Source organism: Salvelinus sp. IW2-2015, linkage group LG35 (genome assembly GCF_002910315.2).
Source record: "Salvelinus sp. IW2-2015 linkage group LG35, ASM291031v2, whole genome shotgun sequence".
NCBI lineage: Eukaryota > Metazoa > Chordata > Actinopteri > Salmoniformes > Salmonidae > Salvelinus > Salvelinus sp. IW2-2015.
Window position 1 is genome coordinate 20,840,354 of NC_036874.1, and position 20,646 is coordinate 20,860,999.

Below are 20,646 nucleotides of genomic sequence, written 5' to 3' on the forward strand. Positions count from 1 at the left end.
TCATGTGAAATCCATAGATTAGGGCCTAATGGATTTATTTGAATGGACTGATTTCCATATATGAATTGTAACTCAGTAAAATCTTTGAAATTGTTTTGTTCAGTATACATAACTGTAAATAAAGGTATATTGTCACATTAGACCAGTTATGCTTGGCCCAGTCTCCTTCACCAGCCATGTGTTTTATCAAGTCAAATTTTATTAGTCACAGGCACCAAATACAACAGGTGTAGACCTTACAGTGAAATGCTTACTTAACACACCCTTAACCAAGAATGCAGCTAAGAAAAAGTGTTGAAGAATTGACTAAAATAAACTGAAGTTTAAACAACAAAAACTATTAAGGAGCAACAATAATATAACAGTAGCGAGGCTATATACAGAGGGTACCGGTACAGCATCAATGTCAATGTGCGGGGGCATCGGTTAGTTGAGGTAATATGTACATGTAGGTAAAGAGACTATGCAAGGACAATAAACAAAGTAGCAGCAGCATAAAAATGGGGGGTGCAAATGTAATAGTCCAGGTAACCATTTGATTAGCTTTTCAGGAGTCTTATGGCTTGGGGTTAGAAGCTGTTAAGAAGCCTTTTGGACCTAGACTTGGCGCTCCGGTACTGCTTGCCGTGCGGTAGCAGAGCGATCAGTCCATGACTAGGGTGGCTAGAGTTTTTGACCATTTTTAGGGCCCTCCTCTGACACCGCTTGGTATAGAGGTCCTGGATGGCAGGAAGCTCGGCCCCAGTGATGTACTGGGCCAAATGCACTACCCTCTGTAGTGCCTTGCGGTCGGACGGCGAGCAGTTGCCATACCAGGCGGTCATCCAACCAGTCAGAATGCTCTCGATGGTGCAGCTGTATAACTTGAGGATCTGAAGACCCATGCCAAATCTTTTCAGTCTCCTGAGGGGGAATAGGCATTGTCGTGCCCTCTTCACAACTGACTTGGTGTGTTTGGATCATGATAGTTTGTTGGTGATGTGGACACCAAGGAACTTGACGCTCTCAACATGCTCCACTACAGCCCGTCGATGAGAATGGGGACGTGCTCGGTCCTCTTTTTCCTGTTGTCCACAATCAGCTCATTTGTCTTGATCAAGTTGAGGAAGAGGTTGTTATCCTGGCACCACACTGCCAGGTCTCTGACCTCCTCCCTATAGGCTGTCTCATCGTTGTCGGTGATCAGGCCTACCACTGTTGTCGTCGGCAAACTTAATGGTGTTGGAGTCATCCTTGGCCATGCAGTCATGGGTGAAGAGGGAGTACAGGAGGGGACTGAGCACACACCCCTGAGGGGCCCTTGTGTTGAGGATAAGCATGGTGTATGTGTTGTTACCTACCACCTGGGGCAGCACATCAGGAAGTCCAGGATCCAGTTGCAGAGGGAGGTGTTTAGTCCCAGGGTCCTTACTTAGTGATGAGCTTGGAGGGCACTATGGTGTTGAACGCTGAGCTATAGTCAATGAATAGCATTATCACGCAGGTGATTATTTTGTCCAGGTGGGAAAGGGCAGTGTGGAGTGCAATAGAGATTGCATCATCTGTGGATCTGTTGGGGGAGGTATGCAAATTGGAGTGGGTCTAGGGTTTCTGGGATAATGGTGTTGATGTGAGCCATGACCAGGCTTTCAAAGCACTTCATGGCTACAGACGTAAGTGCTACGGGTCGGTAGTCATTCTGGCAGGTTACCTTGGTGTTCTTGGGCACAGGGACTATGGTGGTCTGCTTGAAACATGTTGGTATTACAGACTCAATCAGGGACAAGTTGAAAATGTCAGTCAAGACACTTGCCAGTTGATCAGTACACGCCCTGGTGATCTGTCTGGCCCTGCGGCCTTGTGAATGTTGACCTGTTTAAAGGTCGTACATCGGCTAGTGTGATCATACAGTCATCCGGAACAGCTAATGCTCTCATGCATGCTTCAGTGGTGCTTGCCTCGAAGCGAGCATAGAAGTTATTTAGCTTGTCTGGTAGGCTTTTGTCACAGGGCAGCTCGCGACTGTGCTTCCCTTTATAGTCCGTAATAGTTTGCAAGCCCTGCCACATCCGACGAGTGTCAGAACCGGTGTAGTATGATTCAATCTTAGTCCTGTATTGATGCTTTGCCTGTTTGATGGTTCGTCGGAGGGCATAGCGGGATTTCTTATAAGAGTCCGGGTTAGAGTCCCACTCATTGCGGCAGCTCTACCCTTTGGCTCAGTGCGGATGTTGCCTGTAATCCATGGCTTCTGGTTGAGGTATGTACATACGGTCCCTGTGGGGAAGACGTCATCGATGCACTTATTGATGAGTCTTTAAGTAGGGTTAGTTTTGACTGCCAATATACTGCCAATGTTCTTGTTTTTACATGGAATAACGGTTTACAAGAAAGCAATTATCCATGGATAAAACATATCCACATTCATCTATTTATTGGTTTCCCAACAAGCCTCTGGACACTGCTGGTATGAACTTTTCTGAGCATATGAAAGTCAAGATGAATTCCACCTTTCTAGATGTACAGCAGCATTAGTTCCATTTAAGCTACATCTTTGAAAGGTTGGCAGACAACTGAGAACAAGACCTTGAAGTGTGACCAATACTTGATAGAACTCCATTTCATGTTTTGAAAACAGCTCTACTCTATGAGCTAGGTGAATTACTGACTCAGTTATGCCAATGCTTCTGAAGGTTACAAAGATGAAACACCAAGGTCGTTATAAGTGTATATTTGAAACCTCTGTGTATCATTTTACATCCTTAAAGCGAGCATCTAAATCAGGTTTGGTTAAGAATCTTGCCTACTATTTTGCACACGTCTCTCGTTTTAATCCGCCTGCGAGCTTCTTTCTGTTGGCTATCAGCTGCCACCTATGGAGAACAAAAGTTACCTGAATAAATTCTGGAGAGAAATGAAGGGAACAGCTGCATCAGGGGACCAGTACCTATGCTGCTGATCTGACTAAAGCTCCACGCTGAATTCTCCATCTCTGCCTCTTCCTAATCTAAATGTGTCACAGGTCTGGGGTAGATAGGGAGATGATGATGCTCAGTTTGAGATAGTCCACCTCACCCTCTCCTGGTCTGCACCTAATACACTATAGGTCCATACAAACACAAGAGGGCACATCTGTACATGTATGTAAGACCAACTCTTCACAAACTTTATTCATGAAATGTAAAAAACACATTTAACAGTTGATTTTGCTGATCTGCAAAGGGATTCATACCCAATGTACACACCTTATAGACTGAAGGGCTGACCAAACTGCCCCACACACCAGTGTATTTCTCATTACAATATATAAATAATTATCTGTAGTCCAGAGCTCCTGGATTTGTCCATCTTTTTCACTAGCAGAATAAGAGATCAACATTTGCATCCAACTAAACAACACACTGTAGTCTGTACTAACACTAGCATTATAACCCAGCCACAAAGCCAAGGATATATCAATTCAAACTCTTAACCCAGATTGATCCAATTCTTGGACTGTGGGGTAAGAAGCAGTTGATTTGGATTCTATTTGCAGACTGATGCTTCTAACCCCTTCTCCACCCTTCTCTCCTCTCTATATAACCAGAGGCAGCCATATCAAGATAAAAAAAAAGTTATTTACGTGTTCAGTCAAAGAGTGAAAGAAGAATAGCATTTGCTGCGTTTCACACTCCAATTCCACTGTACAAATGTTGTACCGTCGGTCCTTTGCTGGTCCAGTGCAAGCAACATCGAGGTCAGCAGCATCCATTGATGGGTGTCTGTCGATTTACAGATCCATCACCTCCTCCTCCACGGTCTTTTCACCATCTTCAACATACCTCTCTTGTACTCCTAGAGTTCTAGGGGTAAAATGTAAGAAAATCTAAACAAAATGCTACTCGTCACATGCACCTTAAACAACAGGTGTAGACCAACAGTGAAAAGCTTAGGAGTGTTGACCAGTCATCTATGTTAAGCAGCACTCTACAGGCAGATCTGTTTACAGCAGAACACACTATTCAAACTCAAATAATTGTCACAACTTGCTGAGACTGCTTTAAAAAAAAAGTCGAAATGCAGCAGTTTTTAGCTCAATATCAAATAATTTTGGGGTAACAATTAAGTACCTTACAGATTATTTTTGACCATTTTAAATAAAAACAAACAAAAATAGCTTCTTAGCAAAGATTAATTTCTCAAGCAAGAATTTTGCTAGGACTGTCTGGGAGTGGTCTGAGTGGGGAGGGGAAAACTAGCTGTTATTGGCAGAGGGGTTAGGAACTCTTATTGGTCCATTTAAGTGATAATTCCCGGTCCCCTAACCAATTGTGCTATTATGTGTTTTTTCACGTTATTTGTTACTTATTTTGTACATAATGTTTCTACCACAGTCTCTTATGACCGAAAAGAGCTTCCAGATATCAGGACAGCGATTACTCACCCCGTACTAGAATATTTTTTCTTTAACGAGTCAGACGCAAAGGATTTACTCCAGACATCAGACAAGGCCCTCATCCCCGTCATTCACAGGAGAAAGAGACAGAAATATCTGGGATGTAGGTCTGGGTGCAATGGAAGGATCTGACGGCGAGTGGGTAATCTGCCGTTACCATCGGTCCAATTAGCCAACTTACAATCATTGGATAATAAAATAAACAATCTACGAGCACATACAGTGGGGAGAACAAGTATTTGAAACACTGCCGATTTTGCAGGTTTTCCTACTTACAAAGCAAGTAGGGAGGAAGCGTCGTCTCCCACAGCCAGTCGAGTCGGACATGTTGCTGTTCACCCCTGATCAGATGGACAGAGTGAGACAGTCAATGTGCCCCAGTGACCTCATGTCATTCACACCTCCATCTAATAGATAGAACGAGCAACTGATGAGACCGATTTGCTTAACTGCCGTTTTTCCCCCTCCATTTCGCTCTAGACTTGTTTTTAGTCTCTCAAAGAAAATAATTTGTTTATATGCATTGTTACTTTTTTCTAAACTCCTCTAATTGTCAGAAAAGTGTTTTTATGTAACTTCAGATTTTCAAGAATTTTCCTGAAATGTTTTGTGCTATGTCTATAATTTTTTATCATAGGTACACTTCAACTGTTAGAGACAAAAATCCAGAAAATCACATTGTATGATTTTTAAGTAATTAATTTGCATTTTATTGCATGACATAAGTATTTGATACATCAGAAAAGCAAAACTTAATATTTGGTACAGAAACCTTTGTTTGCAATTACAGAGATCATACGTTCCCTGTAGTTCTTGACAAGGTTCGCACACTGCAGCAGGGATTTTGGCCCACTCCTCCATACAGACCTTCTCCAGATCCTTCAGGTTTCGGGGCTGTCGCTGGGCAATACGGACTTTCAGCTCCCTCCAAAGATTTTCTATTGGGTTCAGGTCTGGAGACTGGCWAGGCCACTCCAGGACCTTGAGATGCTTCTTACGGAGCCACTCAGTTGCCCTGGCTGTGTGTTTCCGGTCGTTGTCATGCTGGAAGACCCAGCCDCGACCCATCTTCAATGCTCTTACTGAGGGAAGGAGGTTGTTGGCCAAGATCTCGCGATACATGGCCCCATCCATCCTCCCCTCAATACGGTGCAGTCATCCTGTCCCCTTTGCAGAAAAGCATCCCCAAAGAATGATGTTTCCACCTCCATGCTTCACGGTTGGGATGGTGTTCTTGGGGTTGTACTCATCCTTCTTCTTCCTCAAACACGCGAGTGGAGGTAGACCAAAAAGCTCTATTTTTGTCTCATCAGACCACATGACCTTCTCCCATTCCTCCTCTGGATCATCAGATGGTCACTGGCAAACTTCAGACGGGCCTGGACATGCGCTGGCTTGAGCAGGGGACCTTGCGTGCGCTGCAGGATTTTAATCCATGACGGCGTAGTGTGTTACTAATGGTTTTCTTTGAGACTGTGTGTCCCAGCTCTCTTCAGGTCATTGACCACAGTCCTGCCGTGTAGTACTGGCTGATCCCTCACTTCCTCATGATCATTGATGCCCCACGAGGTGAGATCTTGCATGGAGCCCCAGACCGAGGATGATTGACCGTCATCTTGAACTTCTTCCATTTTCTATAATATGCGCCAACAGTGCCTTCTCACCAACTGCTTGCCTATTGTCCTGTAGCCCATCCCAGCCTTGTGCAGGTCTACAATTTTATCCCTGATGTCCTTACACAGCTCTCTGGTCTTGGCCATTGTGGAGAGGTTGGTGTCTGTTTGATTGAGTGTGAAGACAGGTGTCTTTTATACAGGTAACGAGTTCAAACAGGTGCAGTTAATACAGGTAATGAGTGAGGAACAGGAGGGCTTCTTAAAGAAAAACTAACAGGTCTGTGAGAGCGAATCTTACTGTTGCGTAGTGATTCAAATACTTATGTCATGCAATAAAATGCAAATTAATTACTTAAAAATCATACAATGTGATTCACAGTTGAAGTGTACCTATGATAAAAATTACAGACCTCTACATGCTTTGTAAGTAGGAAAACCTGCAAAATCGGCAGTGTATCAAATACTTGTTCTTCCCACTGTATATCCTACCAATGGGACATTAAAAACGTTAATATCTTATGTTGACGACATGAAGAACATACAGTTGGCGGGTTTTATGTGCAGCTGGCGCTCCTAGTAGCCGGGGACTTTAATCCAGGGAAACTTGAATCCATTTTACCTAACTTCTATCAGCAGGTTAAATGTGCAACCAAAAGGAAAATAACTCTTGATCCACCTTTACTCCAAACAGAGAGACGCGTACAAAGCTCTCCCTCGCCCTCCATTTGGCAAATCTGACCATAATTATATCCTCCTGCTTACAAGCAAAAACTAAAGCAGAAAGCATGCAGTCAATAAAAAAAGTGGTCAGATGAAGCAGCTGCTAAGCTACAGGACTGTTTTGCTAGCACAAACTGGAATATGTTCCAGGATTCTTTCGATGGCATTGAGAAATACACCACATCAGTCACTGGCTTCATCAATAAGTGCTTCGATGACGTCATCCCCAACGTAACTATACCAGAAGCCATGGATTACAGGCAACATCCACAATGAGCTTAAGGGTAGGGCTGCCGCTTTCAAGGAGCGGGTCTAACCCGGAAGCTTATAAGAAATACCGCTACGCCCTCCGACGAACGATCAAACAGGCAAAGCGTCAATACAGGACTAAGATTGAATCGTAATACACCGGCTCCAACGCTCGTCTTATGTGGCAGGGCTTGCAAACTATTACAGACTACAAAGGGAAGCACAGCTGCGAGCTGCCCAGTCACACGACCATACCAGACAAGCTAAATTACTTCTATGCTTGCTTCGAGGCAAGTAACACAAACATGTATGAGAGAATCAGCTGTTCCGGACGACCATGTAATCACGCTCGCCGTAGCCGATGTGAGTAAGACCTTTAAACAGGTCAACATTCATAAGGCCTCAGGGCAAGACAGATTACCAGAATGTGTACTCCGAGTATGCGCTGACCAACTGACAAATGTCTTCACTGACATTTTCAACCTCTCCCTGACTGAGTCTGTAATACCAAGGTTTCAAGCAGACCACCATGGTCCCTGTGCCCAAGAACACTAAGGTAACCTGCCTAAATGACTACCGACCCGTAGCACTCACATCTGTAGCCATGAAGTGCTTTGAAAGGCTGGTCATGGCTCACCATTATCCCAGAAACCCTAGACCCACTCCAATTTGCATACCACCCCAACAGATCCACATATGATGCAGTCTCTATTACACTCCACACTGCCCTTTCCCACCTGGACAAAAGGAACACCTAGTGGCAAGAAAAAGTATATGAACCCTTTGGAATTACCTGGATTTCCGCATAAATTGGTCATCAAATTTGATCTGATCTTCATCTAAGTCACATCAATAGACAAACTCAGTGTGCTTAAAATAACACAAATTATTGTATTTTTCTTGTCTATATTGAATACATAATTTAAACATTCACAGTGTAGGTTGGAAAAAGTATGTGAACCCCTAGGCTAATGACTTCTCCAAAAGCTAATTGGAGTCAGGAGGCAGCTAACCTGGGGTCCAATCAATGAGACGAGATTGGAGATGTTGGTTAGAGCTGCCTTGCCCTACAGAAAACACTCACAAAATTTGAGTTTGCTATACACAAGAAGCATTGCCTGATGTGAACCATGCCTCGAACAAAAGAGAAGACCTAAGATTAAGAATTGTTGACTGGCATAAACCTGGAAAGGGTTCGAAAATTATCTCTAAAAGTCTTGATGTTCATCAGTCCACGGTAAGACAAATTGTCTATAAATGGAGAAAGTTCAGCACTGTTACTACTCTCCCTAGGAGTGGCCACCCTGCAAAGATGACTGCAAGAGCACAGCGCAGAACACTCAATGAGGTAAAGAAGAATCCTAGAGTGTCAGCTAAAGACTTACAGAAACATGCTAACATGCTCTGGAACACACTAAACAAGAATGGTGTTCAATATTCTGTGGACAGATGAAAATAAAGTTGAGTTGTTTGGAAGAAACACACAACACTATGTGTGGAGAAAAAAAGGCACAGCACACCAACATCAAACCCTCATCCCAACTGTAAAGTATGGTGGAGGGAGCATCATGGTTTGGGGCTGCTTTGCTGCCTGAGTGCCTGGACAGCTTGCTATCGTCGACGGAAAAATGAATTCCCAAGTTTATCAAGACATTTTGCAGGAGACTGTTAGGCTATCTGTCCGCCAATTGAAGCTCAACAGAAGTCAGGTGATGCAACAGGACAACGACCCAAAACACAGAAGTAAATCAACAACAAAATGGCTTCAACAGAAGAAAATACGACTTCTGGAGTGGCCCAGGCAGAGTCCTGACCTCAACCCGATTGAGATGCTGTGGCATGACCTCAAGAGAACAGCTCACACCAGACATCACAAGAATATTGCTAAACTGAAACAGTCTTGTAAAGAGGAATGGTCCAAAATTCCTCCTGACCATTGTGCAGGTCTGATCCGCAACTACAGAAGAGGTTATTGCTGCCAAAGGAGAGTCAACCAGTTATTAAATCCAAGTGTTCACATACTTTATCAACCTTGCACTCTGAATGTTTACACAGTGTGTTCAAATAAGACATGAAAATGTATAATTGTTTGTGTGTTATTAGTTTAAGCAGACTGTTTGTCTATTGTTGTGACCTAGATGAAGATCAGATCAAATTTGATGACCACTTTATGCAGAAATCCATGTATTTGCAAAGTGTTCACATAACCTTTTTCTTGCCACTGTATGTGAGAATGCTATTCATTAACTACAGCTCAGCGTTCAACACCATAGTGCCCTCCAAGCTCATCACTAAGTAAGGACCCTGGGACTAAACACCTCCCTCTGCAACTGGATCCCTGACTTCCTGATGGGCCACCCCCAGGTGGTAAGGGTAGGTAACAACACATCCACCATGCTTATCCTCAACACAAGGGCCCTTCAGGGGTGCGTGCTCAGTCCCCTCCTGTACTCCCTGTTCACTCATGACTGCTTGGCCAGGCACGACTCCAACACCATCATTAAGTTTGCCGATGACAACAGTGGTAGGCCTGATCACCGACAACGATGAGACTGACCTCCTTCCCTATAGGATGAGACCTGGCCGTGTGGTGCCAGGACAACAACCTCTCCCTCAATGTCATCAAGACAAGGAGATGATTGTGGACAACAGGAAAAGGAGGACAGAGCACGCCCCCATTCTCATCGAAGGGGCTGCAGTGGGGCTGCAAACATCACCAACAAACTATCATGGTCCAAACACACCAAGACAGTCATAAAGAGGGCACGATAAAGCCTATTCCCCCTCAGGAGATTGAAAAGATTTGGCATGGGTCCTCAGATCCTCAAGTTATACAGCTGCACCACTGAGAGCATCCTGACTGGTTGCATCACTGCCTGGTATGGCGGCAGGCAGCCTAGTGGTTAGAGCATTGGACTAGTAACCGAAAGGTTGCAAGATCGAATCCCTGAGACGACAAGGTACAAATCTGTTGTTCTGCCCCTGGACAAAGCAGTTAACCCACTGTTCCTAGGCCGTCATTGAAAATAAGAATTTGTTCTTAACTGACTTGCCTATTTAAATAAAGGTAAAATAAAATAAGAAATCTTGCACCTTTAAATGGACCAGAACTATTTTATTGAAATACAGTTGTCATGATTGTACAGTTGTCATTCACACCTACAGCCCTTTCAGTGAATTGGCTAGCAGAGATGTGAACAACCCCCTCTCCTGTTAGGAGGGGAGGGGGAGTTTTACAACTTAACTCCCACGCCATAAATTCCATATAGAGACTCTCCCTGGCCATGCAGTATGGAGAGAGTTTCACAGTAGAACAAAGGAACTTCTACAACATCACAGAATTTGAGAACTGAACAATATCCATATTTTGGTGAATGTGTAAACGGTCGGTGAAGCCAGCTACGACCCGGTCCGTTTTGTTTCATGTTTGTGACCTTATGAAAGGCAATATAGCCACATTACCCTAACTCTGTTTATACAGGTGCCTCAGTTATGAGGTTTGCATCTAATTATTGTATAAAATGAATGAGTAAAGATGAAACTATTTGCAAAATGATGTAATATGATGTTAACTTTTAAAATGAGAAAATCATCTTCCCTTTAAAGTTGAACTAAGTCAGGAGCCACCCCCAAGTGAATAGGCATTGGTTGGAAATTATGAACCAACCCCTTTTCTACATTTCTATAAAAGCCCCCAAAGTCACCTGAGTTCCAAATAACGGGAGGATTTGTCCTCATGTTTAAAAAGGGCTCATTCTAATTTCAACCCTACAGGCCAGGAAACATGAGAGCTTGCGCCACACATGAAATGGTATGAACTCTGAACTATTGATCACCTAAAGAAGTGCATACTAAACTAGCATATATCAGACTGAAGCTGAACATATGCGCAAATCTAGTACGAGAACACTGACTGACATGGACGAATCTCCAGAGTGAGATGAACCTCTCAGACCACGTGACCACACAACGACAAGATTCCACAAAGGACAAACCAGAGCCTCACATAACCAGCTTCATGTAAATACAATGCATTGCTTTTCCGAATGAGCGATCGATAGTAGCATATGTATTTATGTGAGAATAGCTTCCCAGGTCCAATAAAGACCAATGTTCCTTAGCCTTCCTTCCCAAAACCCATTCTCTTCTCTGAATCTATCGTGTTATAACCAAACTGTTTTTGTTTAGCCCAATAAGGGACTTTCCTATCCTTGTCAGTAACCAATATCTATTGTTTGTTTGTTTATGCATTTCTGTGATTATTTAGTTAGTTAATAAATAAATGATTAAGCCAACCGGTGTATGGATGATTCATGGTTTAGGCTGGGTTCGTGCAGATAACCAACAATTCACGACGATTGGAATGAGACTCACGTGAGGTAAAGAATAATTAATTAAAGACTAATTGATCAGATATTAAAATATCTGAAGAGTTATATTCGCAAAATTATAACTTTAATCTGAAGATTTTCCGTGGTGCACCGACATCCTAGTTAAATAAATTTACAAGATTAATTTAATCAGGTAATAATAATAACTGAGAATTGATTTGATAAAATAACAGTCTTCACCTTTAATGATGACAAAGACACGACACAATACCAGTCAAAAGTTAACACACCTACAAGGGTTTTCCGTTATTTTAACTATTTTCTACATTGTAGAATAATAGTGAAGACATCAAAACTATGAAGTAACACATATGGAATCATGTAGTAACCAAAAAAAGTGTTAAACAAATCAAATATTTAACGTAGCCACCTTTTGCACAGTCTTAGCATTCTCTCAACCAGCTTCTTGGGGAATGCTTTTCCAACAGTGTTGAAGGAGTTCCCACATATAAGGAGCACTTGTTGGCTACTTTTCCTTCACTCTGCGGTCCAACTCATCCCAAACATCTCAATTGGGTTGAGGTCACGTGATTGTGGAGGCCAGGTCATCTGATGCAACACTCCATCACTCTCCTTCTTGATCAAATAGTCCTTACACAGCCTGGAGGTGTGTTTGGGTCATTGTCCTGTTGAAAAACAAATGATAGTCCCACTAAGCGCAAATCAGATGGGATGGCATATTGCTGCAGAATGCTGTGCTAGCCATGCTGGTTAAGTGTGCCTTGAATTCTAAATAATCACTGACAGTGTCACCAGCAAAGCACCCCCACACCATCATACCTCCTCTTCCATGCTTCACGGTGGGAACCATCCGTTCACCTACTCTGCGTCTCACAAAGACACGGCAGTTGGAATCAAAATCTCAAATTTGGACTCATCAGACCAAAGGACAGATTTCCACCGGTCTAATGTCCATTGCTTGTGTTTCTTGGCCCAAGCAAGTCTCTTTTTATTGGTGTCCTTTAGTAGTGGTTTCTTTGCAGCAATTTGACCATGAAAGCCTGATTCACGCAGTCTCCTCTGAACTGTTGATTTTGAGATGTGTCGGTTACTTGAACTCGGAAGCATTTATTTGGGCTGCAGTCCGAGTTGCAGTTAACTCTAATGAACGTATCTTCTGTAGCAGAGGTAACTCTGGGTCTACCTTTCCCGTGGCAGTCCTCATGAATGCCCGTTTCATCATAGCGCTTGATGGTTTTTAAGACTGCACTTGAAGAAACTTTCGAAGTTCTTGAATTTACCAGATTGACTGACCTTCATGTGTTAATGTAATGGTAGACTGTCGTTTCTCTTTGCTTACTAGAGCAGTTCTTGCCATAATATGGACTTGGTCTTTCATCAAATAGAGCTATCTTCTGTATACCACCCTACCTTGTCACAACACAACTGATTGGCTCAAACACATTGAAAGAAATTCCAAAAGTGTACTTTTAACAAGGCACACCTGTTAATTGAAATGCATTACAGGTGACTACTTAATGAAGCTGGTTGGACCGCAGAGTGAAGGAAAATCAGCCAAAAAGTGCTTAGCATATGTGGGAACTCCACCAAGACTGTTGGAAAAGCATTCCAGGTGAAGCTGGTTGAGAGAATGCCAAGAGTGTGCAAAGCTGTCATCAAGGCAAATGGTGGCTACTTTGAAGAATCTCAAATATAAAAGATATTGATTTGTTTAACACTTTTTTGGTTACTACATGATTCCACATGGTGTTATTTCATAGTTTTGATGTATTCACTATTATACTACAATGCAGAAAATAGTAAAAATAAAGAAAAACCCTTGAATGAGTAGGTGTCCAAACTTGTGACTGGTACTCTGTATTTATTTATAAATAACACACAGGAAAATCTAGTTTTGGACTGAACCTGGCCTTTAACACTTTTGACATTTAAAATTGCTTTGTTTCATAGGTTGAGCATGTGGAATAGACTGGTTTAATAACAAACACATAAATCAATATAGCAGCTGTTAGTAAAGGATACGAGGTGAACTGGAAGTCTGCTCCCACAGCGGCTGACATCATTGCTTGCAGGTTCCTCTCCTCCAGGTTACCGAAGCAGTAGCCGTTGGCCTTGTCCACAGTCCGCAGGACCTGTGTCATGCTCTCCCTGTCCTGGAGAGAAAGCACAGTGCAGGATGTCAGTGGTTAAGTGGCAAAAAATGTAAATGCAAGCTTAATCCTCCAGGTTGAGACTACAGTGTTTTAACCTTACCCCACCTGCTAAAATTGACCAGTATTTATTTAGAGTTTAGACAAAGTATTGTGGTTGTGTTCACTAGTAGGCACAAAGCAGAAGAAAAATATATGAAACAGGGAGGTACTGAACTTCATGTCCCATAATAAATATGACCCAGAAACAGCAGATGCCCAAGCACCAGTGACCTTCTAAAGGTAGCAGCAAAGTCTCACCTGCACATTGAGAGGCACAAAAGAGACAAGGCCATAGTCTTGTATGACCCCTGCAAGTTTCTCATTTAGTTTGAGGAACTTCCTAAAGAAAGGGTCAGCAGCCAAGTGATCCAGCAGATATGTCAGGTCCATAACATCTGTGTAGAAGTCCAGGTTGAAGGCTATCCCAGAGACAGAGAAAGTGCAAAAATGAAACAAGTCCCGCAGCTAAAGACAAACTGTCAAATCAAACACTTCTGAGGGAAACTGAGGGAATATAGCCATACAAAGCCCATATTCATCATCACCCAGGATGTCTCATCTCACCCAGTTTGCCGTACTGCTCGATGAGGTCCATCTTGGAGAGGACGTTGACGTGGGGTAGCTCCACGTGCAGCATGGTGGACAGGGAGGTGCACAGCACTGAGATGAACTTAGCTGGGTCAGCGCAGTAATGAGAGTCCACAAGGTGCACTGCAGTCAGCTGAGTGTTTAAAGAGGGAGTGTTAGTGAGACAGTGCAGGGATTCAACTAACAGGCCCAGGTTATCCCGGTGGGGTGAGTTTGCAGAGGGTGAAAAGTGATTGCATTTGTTTTGGAAACGGGCTGCCCCCTCGGGCGTGAGCCAGGTGCCCTGTTCAAAGCCTAGGCTAGATTAAGCATGTGGAGTAATGAGTAGGCTTCTACTTTTATTAAAAGCAAAAGTGATTGCTTTTAATAAAAACACTATCTGCCTTCCCAATAAAAACTAGTTTAAAAATTCGAACATATATTTTATGGAAAGAGATGCGTTTCTGGACAATGCACCACACTGTGATTTGAGAAGGGAGCTCCTCCCTCACTGATTTTGACCGTTAATGTCACGAGTCATTGACTGGTGCACCGCTGCTCAGGTTAATAGAACTCACCCAGTGATATGAGCACGACCTATAGGCACTATGACTCAACACTAATAAAGCACATGCCCATAAACACCCAATACAAATAGCTAGGCCTACTTGTCAAAGCCCCAAATTCTCAATCAATGTGGCAAACAATACATTTCTTAAGTTAGCCTAAATGATACTGAATGTGTCATGCATGGATTGACATACTACACTAAGTGTTTATTTTGGGGAATCATTCATACTAGGAATCACAACATTCCAGCACCAATGGGCACAAACATCTTAGAATCCTGAACCATCTCACCCTGAAGTTCCACTTGGCCAGCTGAGCAAAGATGTTTTTCACCGAGTTCTGGTGGGTGTACAGCTCCACCTGACCAGGACAGTCAAACAGGAAGTAACAGTCACTATGTTCCTCTAACTTCATTTCCAGCCAGTCCAGATTGGCCTCCAGGTACTCCATGCAGTACAGGAGTCCACCATTGGGCCCCAACTTCAAACCCTCCATCACGTCATCTAGGGTGACCAGCTCTGAAATATTCACGGCACAGGGGTATGGGAGCCCTTCATTTGCAGGGTCCATGTTCACCACAACTACCTTCCTTCCCAAGTGACTCAATAACTCCTGCATCCCCCGGCAGTATGTGGTTTTACCTGAGCCAGGAGGTCCTATGACCACCTGGCCAAAGCGTAAGGATGGAGGCTGCGAGCGCTGGGTAGCCATGATTACTTCTCCAAAGCTCTGACTTGTTAGATTCCCATCTGAGGAGAAAACAAATGGTACATACCCATCACTAACCACCACATATGGTCCTTGCCTCAGGTTAGCCCATTCATAGAAGCTAACTACATTTAGCGCCTATTAATGATGCATCGTTTACGGTACGGTTTTGGAAACATAAGGTATGTATGTTGTATATCAGCAAGAAATAATTTTCAACAAATGAAAGGTTAAATTAGTACGCACCTTTATAGGGTTACGCTTCGAACACACCGACAGCGTCTTGCATTTTGGTACACCACAATTACACTCATTTCCAATGAAACACTGCGTTTCCGTTGCAAAGGCAGTGCGTTCGGTGTGGTGCATACATTGGATTTATCGAACATATGCGTCAAACTGTATGCGTGGACGGCTTGACAGAAATGGTAGCAGAAGGTGAATGTTGAACTTTTGTTACATACATATCCAGATGATGCTGCATACTATTTTTCGCAATGACGCTGTCGGTGTGTTAAATAGTATATTATTGGGCTAGCTGAGGAACGCTCAACTCCGTTCTCTTATCGAGGCGGAGTTGAGTTTTGATACATTTTACTAGCAAACATTCGCCTCGATTTAAGAGAACGGAGTTGAGCGTTCATCAGCTATTATGGGTCTAGCGCAGGGTTTCCCAAACTCGGTCCTCGGGACCTCAAGGAGTGCCATAACACTACACAACTGATTCAAATAATAAACGAATTATCAGGCGTTGTATCAGCTGTGTAGTGTTAAGGCAAAAACCAAAACCTGCAATCCTTGGGATCCCAAGGTGGACTGAGTTTAGGAAACTAGCCAGGTTAGCGCAGAAACGTGTAAAACATGGTTTGCTGACTAACATCTTTCAATTAACATGCACATTTTATAGTTAGCACCATTTGTGGAAAAGACACAATTGTCATACTTTAATAAAAGTAAAGATACCTTAATAGAAAATGACTAAAGGAACATACTACTTGAGTAAAAAACTAAGTATTTGGTTAAATATACAGTACTTATCAAAAGTAAATGTAATTGCTAAAATATACTTAAGTATCGAAAGTAATAATTTCAAGTTCCTTTTAATAAACAAACCAGATAGCACATTGTTTTAATTTTATGGCGGATAGCCAGGGACACACTCCGAAGTCATTTACAAACCAAGCATGTGTTTAGTGAGTCCGCAAGATCAGAGGCAGTAGATGACCAGGGATGCTCTCTTGATAAGTGTGATTTTGACGATTTCTCTGTCCTACTAAGCATTCAAAATGTAACGAATGGGTGTCAGGGAAAATGTATCGAGTAAAAAAGTTTTTTTTTTAGGAATGTAGGGACGTAAAATGTGTCAAATCTAAAAAGTACAGATACCAGCCAAAACGATTTAAGTAGTACTTTAAAGTAATTTAACTTAAGTACTTTACACCACTGGTTAGAATAGCATTCAATGCGCAATGTCATGCGAAGTGATGATGCGCTAGTTAGTCATATTGCAGCTAGCTTGCTAATTAGCAGCGTAGCAAATGTATCACGACAAGTAGCTAAAATAGCTAGCAAAATGCTCCCCAAAAGACATGTTATAAGAAGAAATAAGTGTTGTAAATATTACATTACGATACGAGTGAAATATACTAACCAGCGCCACTTGCCGCCGTTAAATTTGGTTATTGGAGAAGCTACCCAAAATCTAGACAACACTGCTGTGAAACAGGTAAGAATAACTAACTAGTTCCGGGTCACGGTTTTTGGAATACTTCAGAATAAAAGTCCCGTCCTGTATACTTAGTAAAGGAATAATTAGGGCAAAAATGAGCACAATTATCAATATCTTTGACTTCTTATCCTACAAAGAACTACATATTTCTATAAGATATGTCATAAAATGTTAAAGCCTAAATGGTCAACAATGTTTTTCGTGTGTGTACACATTAATTGCAACTTTAAAAAGTAGCCGTATGTTGTGTCGCAGTAACTCTGAACTTACAATAGCTAGTCCCAAGTCACTATATTTTTTTCTTGTGCTATTTGCCTCATGACTCCTGCGTGCTTTGTTAACTATGAAGTTGGTTCTTTACCCAACTGTGGGACAGACTGTTTGTTCCCACACTCGAGACTCTGACTCTCTATTCTAACCACTTATTGACGGCTTTTTATTCATGTTACCTGATAAAATGTTGCTGTACAATATGATCTTGTTGCCATCTAATGCACATTCAAATGTCCTAAATCAACACTGCAGAGCTCTCCCTGTCCTCTGCAGTGCCCTGGTTGTATTACTGCTGATGATATCTGGAAATGTGCATGTACACCCTGGCCCATCTACTGTTGCTAGCCCCAATTATGCTCTGATATCTGCTTCACTGATTTCTGCTCTCGTAAAAGCCTGGGTTTTCTGCACATTAACACTAGAAGCTTAAAATGGATCAATTGAAAGTGTGGGTTCACAGCTCCAATCCAGWTGTGTTGGTAATTACTGAGACATGGTTAAGAAATAGTTTTTTGAACACTGATCTTAACCTTTCTGGTTATAACCTATTTCAGCAAGACAGATCTCCCAAAGCTGGTGGAGTGGCAATCTTTACCAAGGTACAACCTCAGTGCTTGGTTGTCTCGACCAAGTCTGTCACCAAACAATTTGATTTGCTGGTTTTAAGCATTAAAGTTTCAAATAGCTCTTTGTTGACTGTTGCTGGGTGTTATCGTCCACCAACAGCACCGGCCTGTACCTTAAATGCCCTAAGCTCTCTCCTGGCCCCTTATACTAAGTATGAATTTGTCCTGCTAGGTGACCTAAACTGAGACATGCTTAAACCACCTGACCAAGTCCTAAAGCAATGGGACTCCCTAAATCTTTCTCAGATTATCACCAATCCCACAAGGTATGACTCCAAACACCCAGAAAAGGCTACTCTCCTRGATGTTATCCTCACAAATAATCCTGATYGGTATCAGTCTGGTGTTTTCTGTAATGACCTTAGTGATCACTATTTTACAGCCTGTGTTCGTAATGGCTGCTCAGTGAAACGACCTGTCCTGATTTGTCATAGACGCTTGCTAAAAAACTTTAATGAGCAAGCCTTACTTCGTGACCTGGCCTCTGTAAAATGGTATAGAATCAGCTTGAGCCCTTCTGTCGAAGACACTTGGACCTTCTTTTTTATATTTTCAGTGGTATTGTTAACAAACATGCCCCATAAAGATAATGAGAATTAAAAACAGGTTCAGCCCCTGGTTCGACCGTGATTTTGCAAAGTTACTCCACCTCAAGAATTCCATTTGGCGAAATGCTCAGCTGACTGGCTCTCGTTCAGGCAAATTCGAAATAAGTGCACTCAAGCTATCCGGAAGGCCAAAGTTACTTACTTTAAGAAGCAGTTCTCTCTTTGTGGGTCTAACCCTAAGAAGTTATGGAAAACGGTTAAAGACCTGGAGAATAAACCCTCCTAACAGCTGCCCATGGTTGTTACTGACAAGGACCACATGGCTGAGCTCTTTAAACACCACTTCATTAAGTCAGGATTCCTATTTGAGACAGCCATGTCTCCTTGCCCGTCCAACATTTCTTCATCTCCTACCTCTTCTCATGTGACTAGCCCCGATGCTTCTCCCTCTTTTTTCCCTGCCTCACTACAAAGTTTCTCCCTGCAGGTGGTTACTGAGTCCGAGGTGCTAAAGGAGTTCCTTAAACTTGACCTCCAAAAACATCTGAGTCAGATGGTTTAGACCCTTTTTTCTTTAAGGTTGCTGCCCCTATCGTCACCAAGCCTATCTCTGACCTTTTTAACCTGTCTCCTCTCTGGGGAGGTTCCCACTGCTTGGAAGGCAACCACAGTGCATCCTTTATTTAAAGTGGGAGATCAAGCTGATCCTAACTGTTATAGGCCAATTTCTATTTTGCCCAGTTTATCAAAAGTGTTGGAAAAACTTGTCAAATATCAACTGATTGGCATTCTTGATGTCTATAGTATTTTCTCTGGTATGCAATCTTGTTTCCCACTCAGGTTATGGATGTGTCACGGCAACCTTAAAGGTCCTAAATGCCCCTGACTAAGCAATGTTGTGCTGATATTTTTATTTACTTGACCAAAGCTTTTGATACTGTAGACTATTCCATTCTTGTGAGCCTGCTAAGGAGTATTGGTGTCTCTGAGGGTCTTTGGCCTGTTTTGCTACCTACCTCTCTCAAAGAGTGCAGTGTATAAATTCAGAACATCTGCTGTCTCCGCCACTGCCTGTCACCAAGCCTCAATCCTAGGCCCCACGCTCTTCTCAATTTACATCAACAATATAGCTCAAGCATGCAGTAGATAGACATTTTTTTGCGTGGATTCCGCGAGTGCTAGCTGGCTGTACTACAGACACCTGTCGTCGTTGTAGGAAAGACTCATTGTTATCTTTTCGTAAAACAACTGGTTGCAGTAAAGAGCCAATCTGGATACTAAGGAGATCCTGAGGGAAATCGAAGAGTACCAACAGCTTTACGCTATGGAGGAACAATATACTCCTTCATAGAAAGATGCGACCACCTCACAAAATAACTTTAGCCCGACAAAAAAAAGAAAAACAGATTCATCTACAGACACAGGTGATTTACTTACCATTGAGGTAGAGGCTAGTGCTCTGGCTGGAATCCATGCAACACTGGAAAAGTTGTGTGAGGAGGTAGCAGGGCTGAGGGGGAGTTTGGAGTTCAGCCAGAGTGTAATTCTCACGCTCCAAAGAGAAAACAAGACACTCACAGCCAAAGTAAAAATCTACGATTCCAACATGGATTGTCTACTCAGGGAAAACAGGGTGATGAAGGAGTAGACATACAAAGTCGTAGCATGCGTGAAAATCTATTTTTTTATGGGATTCCTGAGGACGAATCCAATAATCCAGAGGGCGCGATCAGAGAATTCATGCAATCCGCCTTGAAACTTTCTATAGAGACTGTAAACAAGGTGACTTTCCACCGAGTACACAGACTTGGAGCGACAAGACCAAGGGTCCCCGACCGATCATCACAAAATTTGAACACTACTGTTAGGTTCTTATTTTTCAGATTAAATAACCCACGGACACTAGAGAAGCTTTAACCAAGTAATAAAAATCCAAAAATCCAGAAAATCACATTGTAGGATTTTTTTATTAATTTATTTGCAAATTATGGTGGAAAATAAGTATTTAAAAAAATAAAAAATCCTACAATGTGATTTTCTGGATTTTTTTTCTTCTCATTTTGTCTGTCATAGTTGAAGTGT

General features: G+C 42.5%; 1 protein-coding gene across 1 annotated transcript; it reads right to left on the reverse strand.

Annotated features, from left to right (window-relative positions):
* Positions 1–3,251: 3,251 nt before the first annotated feature.
* On the reverse strand, positions 3,252–17,131 carry LOC111958999 (GPN-loop GTPase 2). The gene is made up of 6 exons (XM_023980389.2): positions 17,040–17,131; positions 14,972–15,429; positions 14,108–14,264; positions 13,802–13,962; positions 13,374–13,504; positions 3,252–3,821 (listed from the first exon to the last, which is right to left on the reverse strand). Exons 2-6 carry the CDS (start codon positions 15,389–15,391, stop codon positions 3,749–3,751), a joined length of 942 nt encoding a protein of 313 aa, XP_023836157.1. The 5' UTR covers positions 15,392–15,429; positions 17,040–17,131; the 3' UTR covers positions 3,252–3,748.
* Between the last annotated feature and the right edge of the window lie 3,515 nt (positions 17,132–20,646).